The sequence below is a fragment of the Halichoerus grypus genome, chromosome 3 (assembly GCF_964656455.1).
Source record: "Halichoerus grypus chromosome 3, mHalGry1.hap1.1, whole genome shotgun sequence".
Lineage (NCBI taxonomy): Eukaryota > Metazoa > Chordata > Mammalia > Carnivora > Phocidae > Halichoerus > Halichoerus grypus.
The window spans coordinates 56718086-56735840 of NC_135714.1; the positions used below are offsets into that span (position 1 = coordinate 56718086).

The 17755-nt window shown below is 38.8% G+C and overlaps 1 protein-coding gene across 1 annotated transcript in view; it reads right to left on the reverse strand.

Annotated features, from left to right (window-relative positions):
• Positions 1–507: 507 nt before the first annotated feature.
• The window catches only part of GC (GC vitamin D binding protein), a 39208-nt gene continuing 21960 nt past the window's right edge, over positions 508–17755 (reverse strand). The window contains exons 8-13 of the mRNA XM_036108819.2: positions 11389–11591; positions 10530–10659; positions 9972–10069; positions 8015–8147; positions 2894–2948; positions 508–671 (exon numbers count right to left, since the gene is read on the reverse strand). Of these exons, the coding sequence (XP_035964712.1) occupies positions 2919–2948; positions 8015–8147; positions 9972–10069; positions 10530–10659; positions 11389–11591 (594 nt within the window). The 3' untranslated portion in view covers positions 508–671; positions 2894–2918. The remainder of the gene's footprint in view (positions 672–2893; positions 2949–8014; positions 8148–9971; positions 10070–10529; positions 10660–11388; positions 11592–17755) is intronic.

Below are 17755 nucleotides of genomic sequence, written 5' to 3' on the forward strand. Positions count from 1 at the left end.
AGCACATAGAAATAATATCCTATACACTGTACACGTGGTAAATTGAATTAAGCTGAAATCAGGTGTTTAGAATTTTGACCCAATAAATTTCTCTGATGAGTCGTCTTTAGCAGAGATAAAAATGTTCAGACCACAGAGATTTTTTATGCAAGGCAGATGTTACTTAATGCCACACAGCCTGCAGCTGGGAGTACAAAGGTGTTCTCAGGAAGGTGGTGGTGGTGGTGGTTCTTTAAGAAGTGAGCTATCCCAGGCTATTTATGATAGAAGTCTGGCTAACTTTTCCTTAATGGTACCTATTAAGCCTGAGAAGCAATCAAGAAATGGACCTTAGGGTGTTGGGAATTTGAAAGTGGATACTTAATGTTGTGAATCTTCTAGAAAGACACAGCAGAGAGCTAGAAAAAAGCAGGGGTTCGTGAGGTTGGGGCTGCCTATCGCAGCATCTTTGTGAAAATCACAGGGACAGAGCTGAAGATCAGCGTTGTAACATTATCCTCAGTAAAATTTATGGTCTGCATTATATTTATTTTTATAGCAAATTATCAAACTTATTGTATAAAGAAAATGTAGCTGATAAAAAGCAGGGAGTATCCTCCTGGTCTCCCCAGGAGCTCTGGTTTTGCTTAGGTTAGGCCATCAGATATTCCCAGGTGGTTCCAACACCAGATCTATGAGAATAATGAAAATAAATGTTAGAAAAAGAGCTAATGGGCAACAATCATAATACCGCTCAGCAGATGTTTATAAGGTCTGGTTATTTTTTTGTTGAAAGAGAGACCTGGCTAACGACACATATTATCCACTATGACCCACCTGATGGGTCCAGAATAAAAATTAAGAAATTCCCAAGACCTGTATAGGAGGCCATCACTGTTATGTCAAGGTACATCATAGCTTTTCTTTCTTTCTTTGAATTAATGTTGTGTGTAACTTTGTGCTCAGAGAATGAATGGTTATGGCCAAAACAAAAAAATGCAGCAACCAATAGCACATGAGCCTCCCTGGTCATGGGACTGAGATAATAGGTTTTTTTTTTAGTGAAACAGTGTGAGTTTTTGTCCAATCCCCCTCTACTTTGTAATGAGGCACATATGATCCCCCCCGCCCCACCTTGGTTACCAAACCCACCAAGACATGACAGCAAAGTTATACCATAGTTCTGTTTGCACAGTGCAAGAAATTCCATCTTTCGTTGTCCTGAGTTTATGCCTTTGACGTGGGAGACCCGTTTGTGCTTTCCTCACTGGTTTCTCTCCTGGTGTAAGCACCTGGTTGTGCTGAGTGTGATTCTGGTAGTGTTTTCTATCCAACTTGAATCTGCAATGGGAGCCTATTCCTTTATCTGTTGGCAACCCAGGGAACACGCTTTCCAAAGCTGAAGGAAAAAGCTAACTGGCCTCGTGGGATTTATCAGGAGACTGTAATTCTCTCTCTAGTGGGGTATGCCACAATCAATTTTGGGGCTGGAAGAAAGAAAGTGATCAAGGGGACCAATAATAGTCAAGAGGACAACTCTGGTTTATAATATGCTTTTAGTTAAGAATGAAATTGCATCACACTGTTGGCTGGAAGCCCTGAATTGGAGGTGTACTTAAGGATGAGAACCTTTTGAGACCAAGGCTTCAGCTCCTCCATCTGCCGAAATACAGGCTTTCGTTGAGATAGAATGCAGAGCCAGCCACAGTTGGTTTAACGGTTTTAGGAACTGCTTCACACTCAACAGTACGTGCCCCTTCTGCCATGGGAGAGCTGACATGTTCTAGGAAGAGGAAACTCAGAAGAAAAGGGATCTATTCTAGAGCAATTTAAAACATGAAAAGACATGGATCTGGAGGAAACTCGTTTGAGTTTAGATTCACGTTATACGTAGTAGAAACAACAGCAGCAACGTTGCTGGTAGGACTGCCATTTCCTAGGCGTTTCTACACATCCCCTCCCTTTCATCATTACAACAAGGCGGAGAGATACTGTAATATCTTTTCACAGAAAAGGAAACTGGGCTTTAGGGAGTATAATAACTTGCTCACAAAGATAGATAGTTGGAGTGGGGGTTCTAATGTAGAGTGGGTAATTTCAAAAGTTTCCATGACCACCCCCATTGTCCTGCTTCTCAGGATGTTAATTTTCTTTTTTACCATTTTATATTCAAAGAGTTTATATTGAAAGCCTGGATATGATGAAATGATTCAATTTCCTTAGTCAATGATCTTTGCTTCCATATCATTTTGAAGAATGTTGTCAATAAATCAAAATAACAGTCTTAGAGCATTAAAAACCTCTGTTCAATGAAGGTCTGAGATAAACCTAAATGATTTTCATCATTTTTTATCTCAAAAGTAATATCTTTAAAATGAATACAATTAAATCTGGAGAGAATAATTTTGTAATGTGCAGAGTTGAGGTCACCTTCGGTTTAAGGTATGGGGTTCTACTTTATGCTCTTAACATCCTCATGCATTTTTTAATGGGTGAAAGTGTAATATCTAAAATAAGCAAGTGATAATACTTCAAACATGTTGCTTTAATTTGAAAAATGCCTCTTTCCTCCTAAGAACCCTGTTGTCTTTAAGACTTGATGGACTCTGTCTTTAAACTGAGTCTTTAAACTTTGAATGCCTCAAAATTCCTGAAGTGATCTCCATGTTGTCATTATCTTAGATGTGAAGTTGTAATGGATATAGTACCAAGCTGGAGACCTGGATTCTAGGCCTAAATAGGTCAGAAGTTGGTTGTGTATATGCATATAAGTGCCTTAACCTTTCCATATGCTTAACGTTTTCACTGTAAAATGAGTTTGAATAGATGATAGTTAGAAAGGAGACTATTCAAATTGTTCTCAGATTTTTAAAATACAAATCTGGGTTCTTTGCTGCCTTTAAACTATACTTACCTAAGACCACACACATGCATCAGGACTATAGGATATTTTTCATTTCAACATCAATCTGAAATGAAAAAATGTTATCTAAGTCATAAAGTATTTCGAAGACTGTTGCAGAAGGTATACACAAATTTGAACCTTGCTTAGGGAAAAAGATTCTTGTCAAAAGTAGCTTTATATTAAACTTTTTATTAGCCATCATTCACATTTATTTAGTTTTATACTGTCCCTGCCCTTAGAATTTACAGTGTTCCAGGAAAAATAGACAAGAAAGAAATGACAATAGTTAATAAGTGCCAATTACTGGGTGTGCCCAGAATACTAAGGGCTAACAGAAGAGCTTGAGTCCAGGGAAGGATTCCCAAAGGTGGTAGGTGAGTCCTAAATTGAATCCTGAGACTTGATGAAAGATTTATCCAGGTTGGAGTGAGCATTAGGCAATCTGGGATGAGTCATTATGTGCAAAATCCTTGAGGTCAGAGCAAGCTGAATGTACTTGAAAAATTGCAAGTAGTTCAGGAGAACCAAAGCGGGAGGAACAAGTAGTAATGGTAGATCCAACTGGAAAGGAAGTCAAGGGTCCAAACTCTCTATTACAAAACTTTAGATGCAATGGAGATAGAGGAATGTACTATTTTGTGTTTTACAAAGGTTATTTTGACCTCTGTATAGAGATGAGGGTGGATGTGAGGTGTGGAAGGTGGTGGGACTGGAGACGGGAGACCAATTGGGACATTATAATGCAGGCAAAAGTTTGCCTAAACTTAAATACCAATAATGTAGAAATAAATGGGGAGATAGAGATACTGAGGTGTTAGAATTGATAGGATTTATTATTGCTTGTGCCTCAACTTGTAGTAGTAGACGGGCATTATTTTAAAGGAAAAAAAACTGTCAAGCAAATATAGGGCAAGGAGATTTAATAAATTATATCCCAAATATTACAGGGTGACCGGACAAATACTCACACCAAGCACTGAGAATCAAAGTGAATGCTGTTCTAACATGAAGTCCCAGAGGCCAGCTCGTTAACCTAGCTGTGAGATTAGCGTAGAAAGACCATCTAAAGGGCTAATGCAAACCACAGAGGGTCTCCTCTCCCAGTGCTCCAAACAATCACGTGTGCAAGTGCCTCCACTCCATTTGTCCCCCTCTTCTCTAGAAGGTTTCTGAAAGATTGGCTATTCAGCAGCAGCACTGCTCTACATTTGCTGGGTATAAAGCAAGAACATCTTTGTAAGCCTGACTTTTCATCATTGTAATTGAAAATACAGTGTTTTTAAATGGCCATATGTTATAATAAAAATTCTGAAAAGCAACTCAAAAAAAAAAAAACCAATGGACTTGAAGGAAGCATGTGTTGTGTGCAATTGTTCAGTTTGTCTTGTATGATGTCAAAAAGGAAAGTGTGTATATGGTTAAACAGATAACAAAAAGAGTAGGGAAGGGTTACAAAACTGCTGCTTTTCGACAGAATGTAAAAAAAAAAAAATACTTAGTCCTTTTAATAATTGAGCGAGACTCAGCAAAATCTGCTGGTAATAACTTCTAAGTGAGGTAGTTTTATTTTTCTGGGATGAGGCAACCTAATTCAGCTGTTGTAGGTTAGTAGTAACAAAGGGACTGCTCAGTTGTTTTATGCTAAGCGTTTTAATGCTGAAAATGACCAAAATATTCTAGCAATCCAACTCCTCCAATTTTTATGTTTAGAATCTCACTTGGCTTGAATTTTCATGAAAGATGAACATGATCTATTTCTCAGCAGAATTTAAAGAATAGGCTTTTATTCTTCATCTGGAGTTCTAACTTTAAAATTGCTACAAACAAGATTGGCTAATAGGTTTGGCTCTACGGTGTGAATGTAGAAATTAGAAGAGAAATCAGAATCTCCCACGATATTAAACAGAACAACAAACAAGGTGATGTAGCTCAGTTTGGCAAACTGATTAGGACTTTGTTAGGTGCTATACAGTCAAAAACAAATAAAACTTCACTAAAATGTTAGTACTCAGAGACCAAACTTGCCTAACTTTTAAGTTTTTAAATTCCAGCTAACATGCAGTGTGATATTAGTTTCAGGTGTACAGTATAGTGATTCAGCACTCCCATACATCACCCAGTGCTCATCACATAGTGCTCCTTAATCCCCATCATCTGTTTAACCCATCCCCCCACCCACCTCCTCTCTGGTGACCATCAGTTTATTCTCCATAGTTAGAGGCAAACCAAGAACCACTCTTATTCTTCCCCCCCAACTTTGCTCATTTGTTTCATTTCTTAAATTCAACATAGCAGTGAAATCATATAGTACTTGTCCTTCTCTGACTTATTTCACTTAGAATAATACTCTCTAGCTCCAACATGTTGTTGCAAACGGCAAGATTTCATTCTTTTTTATGGCTCAGTAATATTCCATTGTGTATATATACCACCTCTTTATCCATTCATCCGTCGATGGATACTTGGACTGTTTTCATAATATGGCTATTGTAGATAATGCTGCTATAAACATAGGGATGCATGTGCCTCTTCAAATCAATATTTTTATATTCTTTGGGTAAATACCTAGTAGTGCAATTGCTGGGTCATAGAATAGTTCTATTTTTAACCTTTTGAGGAAACCATACTGTTTTCCAGAGTGGCTGTACCAGCTTGCATTCCCACCAACAGCGCAAGAGGGTTCCCCTTTCTTCACATCCTTGCCAACACATGTTGTTTCTTGTGTTGTTGATTTTAGCCATTTTGACAGTTGTGAGGTGGTATCTCCTTGTAGTTTTGATTTGTATTTCCCTGATATCCAGTGATTTTTTTTTTTAGCATATTTTCATATGTCTGTTGGCTATCCATATGGCTTCTTGGGCAGAAGACATGAATAGACTTTTTTTTTCAATTTTTTGATTGGATTATTCACTTTTTGGGTGGTGTCTTATAAGTTCTCTATATATTGGATACTAACCCTTTATCAGATGTATCACTTAAGACTTGGCTAACTTTTAAAAAGCCATTTTAGGTATAAAAGCTGCTATTGAGAAGAGAGACATTTTCTAGCTGATAAAGAAAACCAGACCAGTCAGTGGAAATCATGAGGGTAATACTGTGGCTTGTAGAAGAAAGCTCTCATAAATGAGGCCACCAGGCAGTGAAATAGGCTGCCTCTAGGAGAAAATAAATTGATTATAGACATTTACGTGTGGGCTGAATGACCTCTGGAAGGAATTAGTGGAGTGAAAAGTTCTACTAGATGATCTTTATAGTTTTTTTCTGACATTTAAACTTTTGTAATTTCTACTAAGTTCTTAGATATTTTCAAATGTGCTCTAATAGAATACTAGAAATAGAAAAAATAATAGAACAAGATGAAACCAAACTTTTGTCACTTTCATGGTTTAAATGAAGATCTTTCAAGAATTTACATGAATTTGTCCAGCTTATAGAAGAGGACTTCTAATTGACACTAAATTATTAGCCTAAATATTGACTTCCACTGTAGTTCTTTTCATGTAAAAACACAAAAATGACAGGTCAAGAATGGATCATAATTGCTTCTTCCCCAACACATGACAAAATAAACAATAGTAAAATCAGTCAAATCTCAACAGCCACTGCCAGAGTAAGAAAGGGATATAATTTAATATCATGAGCTTCAGAAAGAGGTGAGCAAAGGAAGAAGATATTTTGGTTTGGCATAGAGTTGTTGTTAACCCTGCCTCTGTATTCCAGAAGTGGAATGGGTCAGACAACACAGTTCTTGGAATGATCACTAAAACCACCAAATTAGCAGTAAAGTGAATGAAATGTTGTCTTTTTGACTCTTCTAAATAATTGATATGACTGCAGGGGAGGAACAGGTCAAACGGAGGATGTGAATGGGATTACTATATCTGAAAAAGGCCAACAGAACCTCTCCCCATGGAATAGGATAGATACTGACTTGGAGGAGGACATCCTAGCTTAAAACATTGAACAAAATCTCAGAGTACGACCAGATCTACCTGCAGCGGACCTACGTGTCCTAAATTGGGCTCTCCTCCCCTCCTTTATACTTTCAGCTGACATAAAGGTAGGGCACTAAGTACCTGCCTCACGCTGGCTTATAGGAGAAAGCCGGTAGGCTCAGAGGTAGTGAAAAGGATACACTAACAGACTACAGAAAAAAAGTCTGGCTGGAAATGCCTCTGTCATGCACAATGTAAAAAAAATAAATGATCTGGCATCTATGCAAATTACATTTAAGGGACAGAAGGAAAGCTAGAGAGGAGGGGAATAAGGGAAAGGGAATGGAGGAGCAGGGGGATTAACATTATTAACATTTAAAGAAAAATGAACCCAAGCTAATTTCTTTAGCTTTTAAAGTTTGGAAGCAAATCGATAGCATCTAAAAAAATTTGGTAATGAGAAATGACTGCATCTTAACTTTTAGAACCTCTTACTCTAAAGACACATCAGTGACCGTTAATTTTCAGTTGCATTTTTTTCTTAAAACAAAATTAAATTTTTATAATTGAGAGAAGGTGTGTGATCCAGGTTTCTAAAAGTATTTCTGTCTACTGATACCTATATGCATGTACATATATGAAGTAAAATTCACAAAATATTTACCCTTACTGTGTGAGATGGACTCTTTCTACCGTATTTTTTTTTTATTTTAAAAAGGTGTTAATGTTACAACCTTCAGTTTGAAAAACACTGCAGTGTATTTTTTTTTTTTTTTAAGATTTTATTTATTTGACAGAGAGAGACACAGCGAGAGAGGGAACACAAGCAGGGGGAGTGGGAGAGGGAGAAGCAGGCTTCCTGCGGAGCAGGGAGCCCAGTGCGGGGCTGGATCCCAGGACCCTGGGATCATGACCTGAGCCGAAGGCAGACACTTAATGACTGAGCCACCCAGGCGCCCCTGAAGTGTACTTTAACACAAGGGTTTATGAATATAGGCAACAAAGTTTTGCAACTGCCTCAATTTGCTTTTAAATTAACATAACAAGGAAACAGTAATTGTTTTGTCTTTCTCATGAAAGTGTCAGGAAAAGTCTGCCACATAATGGCATTTTAGTAACAAAGGAATGAGCCAGTTTGAGTAAAGAAATTCTTAAAATACTGTGCAGTGCTAAGTAGAGGGTTAGATTTTCTTACCTCTGAATCACAGTAGAGAGGAGGTGAGTTTATGGAACAGCACTTGGAGGCCAAGTCTGAGCGCTTGTCAATCAGCCCTTGGAGTTCCACCGCACTGGCATCAGGCAGTTGTGCTCTTAATTGCTCTGCTAGTCTGAAAGGCCATATTTATGTAAGGTTTTACTAGATGTATTTTATAAACCTTTCTGATGCAAGATGATAACCCACTTCAGGTCTTTTACAATAGAAAAATGGAAATAGTTGCTCTTAAACTTCAGATCTGTGGAGTGATTTTTAGCGACTCAATTCAAGGTTAGAAAGTGAAATCTCCATATCTCTTTTAAGACCCTAAAAGTAAACTTAAAATTTGTCGCTGGATTTGAATTCTGGTCTTTCCCCTTTCATTTGCTCCATTATATTAACATGGATCCCTTCCTCTCCTATTCTTCCTGACTTTTCATCTCTCCAGTGCTAGATTTCAAGCTTCTTAAAGAGTATTTCCCTCATGGAACTTTATGCCACCTTAATACTTTTTCTCTTCTCTCATTTTACACAATTTCCTCCTCAGTGTACCTACTTCTCAACTGGCTATGTTGGAGAAACACAAAAAAGGTCAGAAACTTTGGCTCTTGTTTTTAGCTCTACTATCAATTAACTTTCCATCTAGTTTTCAAGATGGTGCTAGGACTCGAGTCCTCTGGATTGTCTGTAGAATCTTGGTATCTCTCTACTCTTATAATGGGCAATTCAGCCTGGTTTTAGGACCATCTCCAGGAACTACTTGCCAGCCTAGTTGTGGGCAATGGGAGGTGGTAGAAACCCAAATTTACCTAGTTGCGGTAAGGTGGATGCTGGGAAGGGACAAGAGGGTGAGGGGGACTAGTTTACTCATAATAGCGTTACTGAAAAGAGTCGGTCCCAGTTGGAAGAGGAGGCAAGTCAGACCAAAAGGAACTCAGAGAATGGAGAAAGAAAAAGTGTGGGTATGTGTGTGTACACTTGTGCAGGATTTCAAATACCTCGATGCAGTTGTCTCAATTTTTGATTTCATAACCCAAAGGTCAATGCTACTTCATTGCTATTTTTAATGTATTGAGATTATATAAATTGTCAGTTGCCCAAGGAAACACTGGGGTACAAAACTTGTATTATCTGTTTAATGTTATTCTATACTGTTTTCTGATAATTGGGGAAATAAGCATTTTGAACTTAAGGCTTTCACAATTTTTCATTTTCTTTTAGAGCTTTGCTAAAGTAGGCTTCAGGGGGGTCATTGAAGGAGGTGACCTACTTTTGGAATTCTTAGTTCTTTTTGTGGAGTTCTATTTGTGCTTGCTTTAGGCCTATGTTGATCAAGATGATTTGAAATGGATCTAAGAAATCTACTTAATGAAGTTGGGAATGCCATGGATCTTTAGGAACCCAGTAAAATTCATTTCACTAGTATGGTCTTTCTTCTCTTGGGAAACATGACTATTGACTCTTGTACAACATTACTGATGATTAATTATTTTCAATTTGTAAAGAATACATGCTGGTTATGGGTGGTATCACACTTGATTGAGAGTTTGGGTTGTCTTGTCAGACACAATATGCCACCAAGTTAGGTAACCTTTTTCCGCAGTTTTACAGTTCAATTATGTGTGGCGACATCTACATAAGTTTTAGGGCAAGAATGTTGATGAACTCTGGGCTAATTTGGTGTTTTTTGAATCAAGTTCCTGCAGGTCTTGCAATTTATACTGCTGTGGCTGTGTTCTAATTGATCTCCCCTGATACACATGACTTTTTTCCCCTCTGAAAAGAACTCCATTTCTTCCTACATAGATACTAGATTCTACTTTTTAAAACTCTTGATTGCACCTCTTCTTTCTGTTGCTCACTTACCACATCTTAATCTTCAACTATACTCTGAAATCACAATACCAAACTACTAATATTGATAAATGTAGACAAAACAGCCAGAAAAGTCCCTTACTTTTTCTTATACTCAGTAAAAGTGTTTTCTGAATAATCTGCACATAGTTTTTGTCCCTTGTCAATGAAAGAAGATAATTCCTTTTTCAGTTGAGGGCCCTGTAAGAAAACAATTACATACAAAATTATTTGTCTTGAAGCATTGTTCTAGAAGAACATTAAATCAGAATTCTGTTTAATGTATTAGTATGTGGGTTTGTTATCTACACCAGACATTGGCAAACATTCTTTTCATAAGGCCAGATAGTAAATATTTTAGGTTTTGTAAGCTATATATAGTTTCTTTTGTAATTACTCAACTCTGCCAATATGGCACAAAAGCAACTCTAAACAATGTGCAAACAAGGAGTAAGGCTGGGTTGTAGCGAAACTTTATGAACACTGAATTTTGAGTTTCACATTTTTGTGTTATAAAATTAAAAACCATTTAAAAATAGAAGACCATTCTCTGCTCACAGGCCATACAGCACAGGCACTGGGTCCGATTTGGCCCATGAGCTACAGTTTTCCAACCCTTGACTTCTACCAAGGTTGGCAAAGAAAATGTAGCGAGGGGTACCTGAGCATTCATACAGCCCGTAGCATCTTCAGAGTCACAGCATTCGGCAAGGCTTTTGAAGGTTGGCTCAAGTATTTTACTGAGGAATACTTCTGGAAGATGAGTTCTCCTACTTAATTCAAATGTGTACCTGGCATGAGAGGGAAAGGAGTGAGTACTTTTTAACATGAGTAGACTTGTGTATGTGTGTCGTGTTTGAAATTGGATCTCTGTTATAAAGGCTGATCACCTGGCTTCTGCATCTTAATTAGAAATAAAAGGTTTAGGTAAAACTGACTCCAAATCAACAGGTTTGGGATTAATATTCTCATCAAAATGCAAATTATTAGTAGTTGCTTTGGAGCTATTCTGACTAGTTAATAATTAAAGCTTTATGTGTACTATATATACACATGTATATATTATATATAAACATCTATTTCAAATGCATATGGAGCTAGCTTTTGTGTAACTATAATATAATGAACACAACATAAAGCATCAAGTAGGTACCGGGAATGGCTTTTCTGTGGAAGTAGATTTGTGTCAATCCTTCCATTGTCTTATTCCATTGCGCTCTATGCATTTATGAAAATATTTAGACAAATATACATTAGTCTAAAGTTTAAATTCTGATCTCTAATATTGGTCATTTTCCGACTTGTTAATCCAACCTGTCTGTGAAATATTTCTATGCCACGGATATGCACATACCCGTAGCTTATGCAGCTCACGGTCTATGCAACATATGGCCTATTTTAGTTCTTCATTGGATGAAAACAGATAAATGGGAAGAAATGGCAAACCTTTAATTTGTCACTTAGTGCTAGTGAATATCAATACCGTCATGAAAAAAATTACTCCGATCAACTCTACTTACTGATCTATGGCTTTGGCATTCCCTTTGTCACACACGTCTGTATTTGTGGGCCACTCGATGGCTGGCAGCTCAGGTGTTGGGGCAGCTGGCAGGAAGTAAGTGCACACAAACACGTCCATGGGGGTTTTTTCTTGACAACAGTCCTTAAACTTAGAATTCTTTGTGGATAAGTTGTCACAGATTTTTACTGTGTATTCAGGCAGCTATAAAAGCAATTGTGAGTTTGTGCATTGTTAGTTTCCTGGTTTGCCTCATTAAAAATAAGGCTTAGCCAAAGATACAAATGTAGTGATCCAAAGGGGTACGTGCACCCCAATGTTTATAGCAGCAATGTCCACAACAGCCAAACTATGGAAAGAGCCAAGATGTCCATCAACAGATGAATGCATAAAGAAGATGTGGTATATATATACACAATGGAATATTATGCAGCCATCAAAAGGAATGAGATCTTGCCATTTGCAACAACGTGGATGGAACTAGAGGGTATTATGCTAAGCGAAATAAGTCAATCAGAGAAATACAAGTATCATATGAACTCACTGATATGAGGAATTCTTAATCTCAGGAAACAAACTGAGGGTTGCTGGAGTGGTGGGGGGTGGGAGGGATGGGGTGGCTGGGTGATAGACATTGGGGAGGGTATGTGCTATGGTGAGCGCTGTGAATTGTGTAAGACTGATGAATCACAGACCTGTACCCCTGAAACAAGTAATACATTATATGTTAAAAAAGTAGGAAGGGAAAAATGAAGGGGGGGAAATTGGAGGGGGAGACGAACTATGAGAGACTGTGGACTCTGAGAAACAAACTGAGGGTTCTAGAGGGGAGGGGAGTGGGGGGGATGGGTTAGCCTGGTGATGGGTATTAAAGAGAGCACGTATTGAATGGAGCCCTGGGTGTTATATGCAAACAATGAATCATGGAACACTACATCAAAAACTAATGATGTAACGTATGGTGATTAACATAACATAATAAAATAAAATTAAGAAAAATAAGGCTTAGGTAGGCTTACAAGCCTTGGCCTGGTATGTATGAAAGGTTCTAAGTCAGGTTATAGAAAAACACCTATTAACACAGACCTGTTTTCTTAGAGGAAAAAGACCACGCAATACAATATACCTATTTCTAAAGAGGTCCAAAGATTTAGAGTAACCTTTATCTAAAGCAACTGTTCAAATTCATATCTGCTTAGGGGCGCGGAGCAAGATGGCGGAGGAGTAGGAGACCTGGATTTCGTCTCCTCTCAGGAATTCAGCTGGATAGGGATCAAACCATTCTGAACACCTACAAACTCAACAGGAGATCGAAGAAAAGAATAGCAACAACTCTCTGAACAGAAAAGCGACCACTTTCTGGAAGGTAGGACGTGCGGAGAAGTGAATCCGAGGCGATATTCGGGAGGATAGACGGCGGGGGAGGGGCCTCCGTCGGCCGCTTCTGGCAAGTGATAGAGCCACGGAGCACAAAATCGGAACTTTTAGAAGTCTGCTCCGCTGAGGGACGTCACTCTGGTGGCGAAGTGGGGGGTGGAACCCTCGCGGGACAGTGTGGTCTCAGGACCCTCGGGGTCACAGGAAGACCGGGGGTGCCTGAGTGCGGCAGAGCTCCCAGGTATCGGAGCAGGGAAGCCGGCTGCAGAGATGGAGCCCAGGCGCGGGCTCTCAGCTCGGGGTTGCTATAAACCGTGATCCGCGGCACAGTCAGGCCACTGCTCCTCCAGCAGGGACCCAACAAGTGACAGATCCGGGGAGACTCACCTTCTTCCCCCGGGAGGAGAGGTGCGGGAGCGCACTGCGGGGATCTGCTGGGTTTGGAGACTCCACCCGGGGTCGGGTGCCAGATAGAAAGGCGCGGTCACAGGCCGGGTGAGCGCGGAGTGTGGCCGGAGGCCGGGGAGACGGGAGTGACTGACTGCTTTTCTCTGGGGGCTCACTGAGGAGCGGGACCCCGAGTTCTCGGCTCCGCCGGGGCGGAGACTGGGAGGCCGCCATTTTCACTCTCCGCCTCCAAAGCTGTACGGAAAGCTTGCAGGGAACAAAAGCTCCGGAGAGCAAACCCGAGCAGATTACTTAGCCTGGACCGGCAAGGGCGGGGCAATTTTGCCTCCGGCAAAGACATTTGGGAACCACGGCAACAGGCCCCTCCCCCAGAAGATCAGCGAGAACAGCCAGCCAAGACCAAGTTTACCGATCAATGAGAACGGCAGAACTCCAGTGCTAGGGGAATACTGCACATAGAATTCATGGCTTTTTTACCATGATTCTTTAGTCTTTCAAAGTTAATTATTATTTTTGTTTTTTTAACTGTCTTTTTTTCTTTTTTCCTTTTTTCTTTTTTTTTGAATTTTTCTTTTTCCCTTTTTCAACCAACATCTTATCAATCCCTTTTTAAAAAAAAAAAAAACATTTTTATTTTTCATTTTTAAAGTCATATTCTATCCCTTCATAGTAGTTACCCGTATTTTTGGCATATATATATAAGTTGTTCTCTCTTTAAAATCTTGAGATAGTTTCTTCTAACAGATCAAAATATACTCTAAATCTCTAGTGTATGGTTTTTTTCTACTCCCCTGCCTGATCACATTCTCTCCCTTTTTTCTTTTTTTTTTTTAATCCTCTTCTTTCTTTTTTCAAACAACTTATCAAATCCTTTTTTAAAAAATTTTTTATAATTTCCATCTTTACAGTCATATTCCATCCCTTCATCATATCAACCCTTATTTTTGTACATATATAAGTTTTTCTTTCTTTAAAGTTTTGGGAGGGACTTTCTTTTAACAGACCAAAATACACCCAAAATCTAGTGTGTGGCACTGATCTATAATCCAGCCTGATCATATTTGATCACATTCTGTTTTTGTTTTGTTTTGTTTTGTTCTGCTTTTGTTTGTTTTTATCTTTATCTTTTTCTTTTTTCTTTTTTTCTTTCCTTTTCTTTTTTCTCTCTTTCCCTTTCTTTTCCCACTGCTTCAGGTCTTTTCTGATTTGTTTAGAGTATATTTTCGGGGGACGTTGTTACCCTGCTAGCATTTTGTTCTCTCATTAATCTATTCTCCTCTGCACAAAATGACAAGATGGAAAAAATCACCTCAACAAAAAGAACAAGAGGTAGTACCGACTGCCAGGGACCTACTCAATACGGACATTAGTACGATGTCAGATCTAGAGTTCAGAATCATCACTTTAAAGATACTAGCTGGGCTTGAAAAAAACATGGAAGTTATTAGAGAAACCCTTTCTGGAGAAGTAAAAGAACTAAAATCTAACCAAGTAGAAATCAAAAAGGCTATCAATGAGGTGCAATCAAATATGGGGGCGCTAACTGCTAGGATAAATGAGGCAGAAGAAAGAATCAGTGAGATAGAAGACCAAATGATGGAAAATAAAGAAGCTGAGAAAAAGAGAGATAAACAACTACTGGATCACGAGGGCAGAATTCGAGAGATAAACGATACCATAAGACGAAACAACATTAGAATAATTGGGATCCCAGAAGAAGAAGAAAGAGAGAGAGGGGCAGAAGGTATAATGGAGCAAATTATAGCAGAGAACTTCCCTAATTTGGGGAAGGAAACAGGCATCAAAATCCAGGAAGCACAGAGAACCCCTCTCAAAATCAATAAAAATAGGTCAACACCCCGACATCTAATAGTAAAACTTACGAGTCTCAGAGACAAAGAGAAAATCCTGAAAGCAGCTCGGGAGAAGAGATATGTAACCTACAATGGTAGAAACATTAGATTGGCAACAGACTTATCCACAGAGACCTGGCAGGCCAGAAAGGACTGGCAGGACATATTCAGAGCACTAAATGAGAAAAATATGCAGCCAAGAATACTATAACCAGCTAGGCTGTCATTGAAAATTGAAGGAGAGATAAAAAGCTTCCAGGACAAACAAAAACTAAAGGAATTTGCAAACACGAAACCAGCCCTACAACAAATCTTGAAAGGGGTCCTCTAAGCAAAGAGAGAGCCTAAAAGCAACATAGACCAGAAAGGAACACAGACAATATACAGTAACAGTCACTTTACAGGCAATACAATGGCACTGAATTCCTATCTTTCAATAGTTACCCTGAATGTAAATGGGCTAAATGCCCCAATCAAAAGACACAGGCTATCAGATTGGATTAAAAAACAAGACCCATCGATATGCTGTCTGCAAGAGACTCATTTTAGACCCAAAGACACCCCCAGATTGAAAGTGAGGGGGTGGAAAACCATTTACCACGCTAATGGACACCAAAAGAAAGCTGGGGTGGCAATCCTTATATCAGACAAATTAGATTTTAAACCAAAGACTGTAATAAGAGATGAGGAAGGACACTATCTCCTACTTAAAGGGTCTATCCAACAAGAAGATCTAACAATTGTAAATATCTATGCCCCTAACATGGGAGCAGCCAATTATATAAGGCAATTAATAACAAAAGCAAAGAAACACATCGACAACAATACAATAATAGTGGGGGACTTTAACACCCCCCTCACTGAAATGGACAGATCATCTAAGCAAAAGATCAACAAGGAAATAAAGACTTTAAATGACACACTGGACCAAATGGACTTCACAGACATATTCAGAACATTCCATCCCAAAGCAACGGAATACACATTCTTCTCTAGTGCCCATGGAACATTCTCCAGAATAGATCACATCCTAGGTCATAAATCAGGTCTCAACCGGTATCAGAAGATTGGGATCATCCCCTGCCTATTTTCAGACCACAATGCTTTGAAACTAGAACTCAATCACAAGAGGAAAGTCGGAAAGAACTCAAATACATGGAGGCTAAAGAGCATCCTACTGAAGAATGAATGGGTCAACCAGGAAATTAAAGAAGAATTAAAAAAATTCATGGAAACCAATGAAAATGAAAACACAACTATTCAAAATCTTTGGGATACAGCAAAGGCAGTCCTAAGAGGAAAGTATATAGCAATACAAGGCTTTCTCAAGAAACAAGAAAGGTCTCAAGTACACAACCTAACCCTACACCTAAAGGAGCTGGAGAAAGAACAGCAAATAAAGCCTAAACCCAGCAGGAGAAGAGAAATAATAAAGATCAGAGCAGAAATCAATGAAATAGAAACCAAAAGAACAGTAGAACAGATCAACGAAACTAGGAGCTGGTTCTTTGAAAGAATTAACAAGATTGATAAGCCCCTGGCCAGACTTATCAAAAAGAAAAGAGAAATGACCCAAATCAACAAAATCATGAATGAAAGAGGAGAAACCACAACCAACACCAAAGAAATACAAACAATTATAAGAACATATTATGAGCAACTCTATGCCAGCAAATTAGATAACCTGGAAGTAATGGATGCATTCCTAGAGATGTATCAACTACCAAAACTGAACCAGGAAGAAATAGAACACCTGAACAGACCTATAACCACTAAGGAAATAGAAGCAGTCATCAAAAATCTCCCAAAACACAAAAGCCCAGGGCCAGATGGCTTCCCAGGGGAATTCTACCAAACATTTCAAGAAGAATTAATACCTATCCTTCTGAAACTGTTCCAAAAAATAGAAATGGAAGGAAAACTTCCAAACTCATTTTATGAGGCCAGCATTACCTTGATCCCAAAACCAGACAAAGACCCCATCAAAAAGGGAGAATTACAGACCAATATCCCTGATGAACATGGATGCAAAAATTCTCACCAAAATACTAGCCAATAGGATCCAACAGTACATTAAAAGGGTTATTCACCACGACCAAGTCGGATTTATCCCTGGGCTGCAAGGTTGGTTCAACATCCGCAAATCAATCAACGTGATACAATACATTAACAAAAGAAAGAACAAGAATCATATGATCCTCTCAATAGATGCAGAAAAAGCATTTGACAAAGTACAGCATCCTTTCTTGATCAAAACTCTTCAGAGTATAGGGATAGAGGGTACATACCTCAATATCATAAAAGCCATCTATGAAAAACCTACAGCGAATATCATTCTCAATGGGGAAAAACTGAGAGCTTTCCCCCTAAGGTCAGGAACGCGGCAGGGATGTCCACTATCACCACTGCTATTCAACATAGTATTGGAAGTCCTAGCCACAGCAATCAGACAACAAAAAGAAATCAAAGGCATCCAAATCGGCAAAGAAGAAGTCAAACTCTCACTCTTTGCAGATGATATGATACTTTATGTGGAAAATCCCAAAGACTCCACCCCAAAACTGCTAGAACTCATACAGGAATTCAGTCAAGTGGCAGGATATAAAATCAATGCACAGAAGTCAGTGGCATTCCTATACACCAACAACAAGTCAGAAGAAAGAGAAATTAAGGAGTCGATCCCATTTACAATTGCACCCAAAACCATAAGATACCTAGGAATAAATCTAA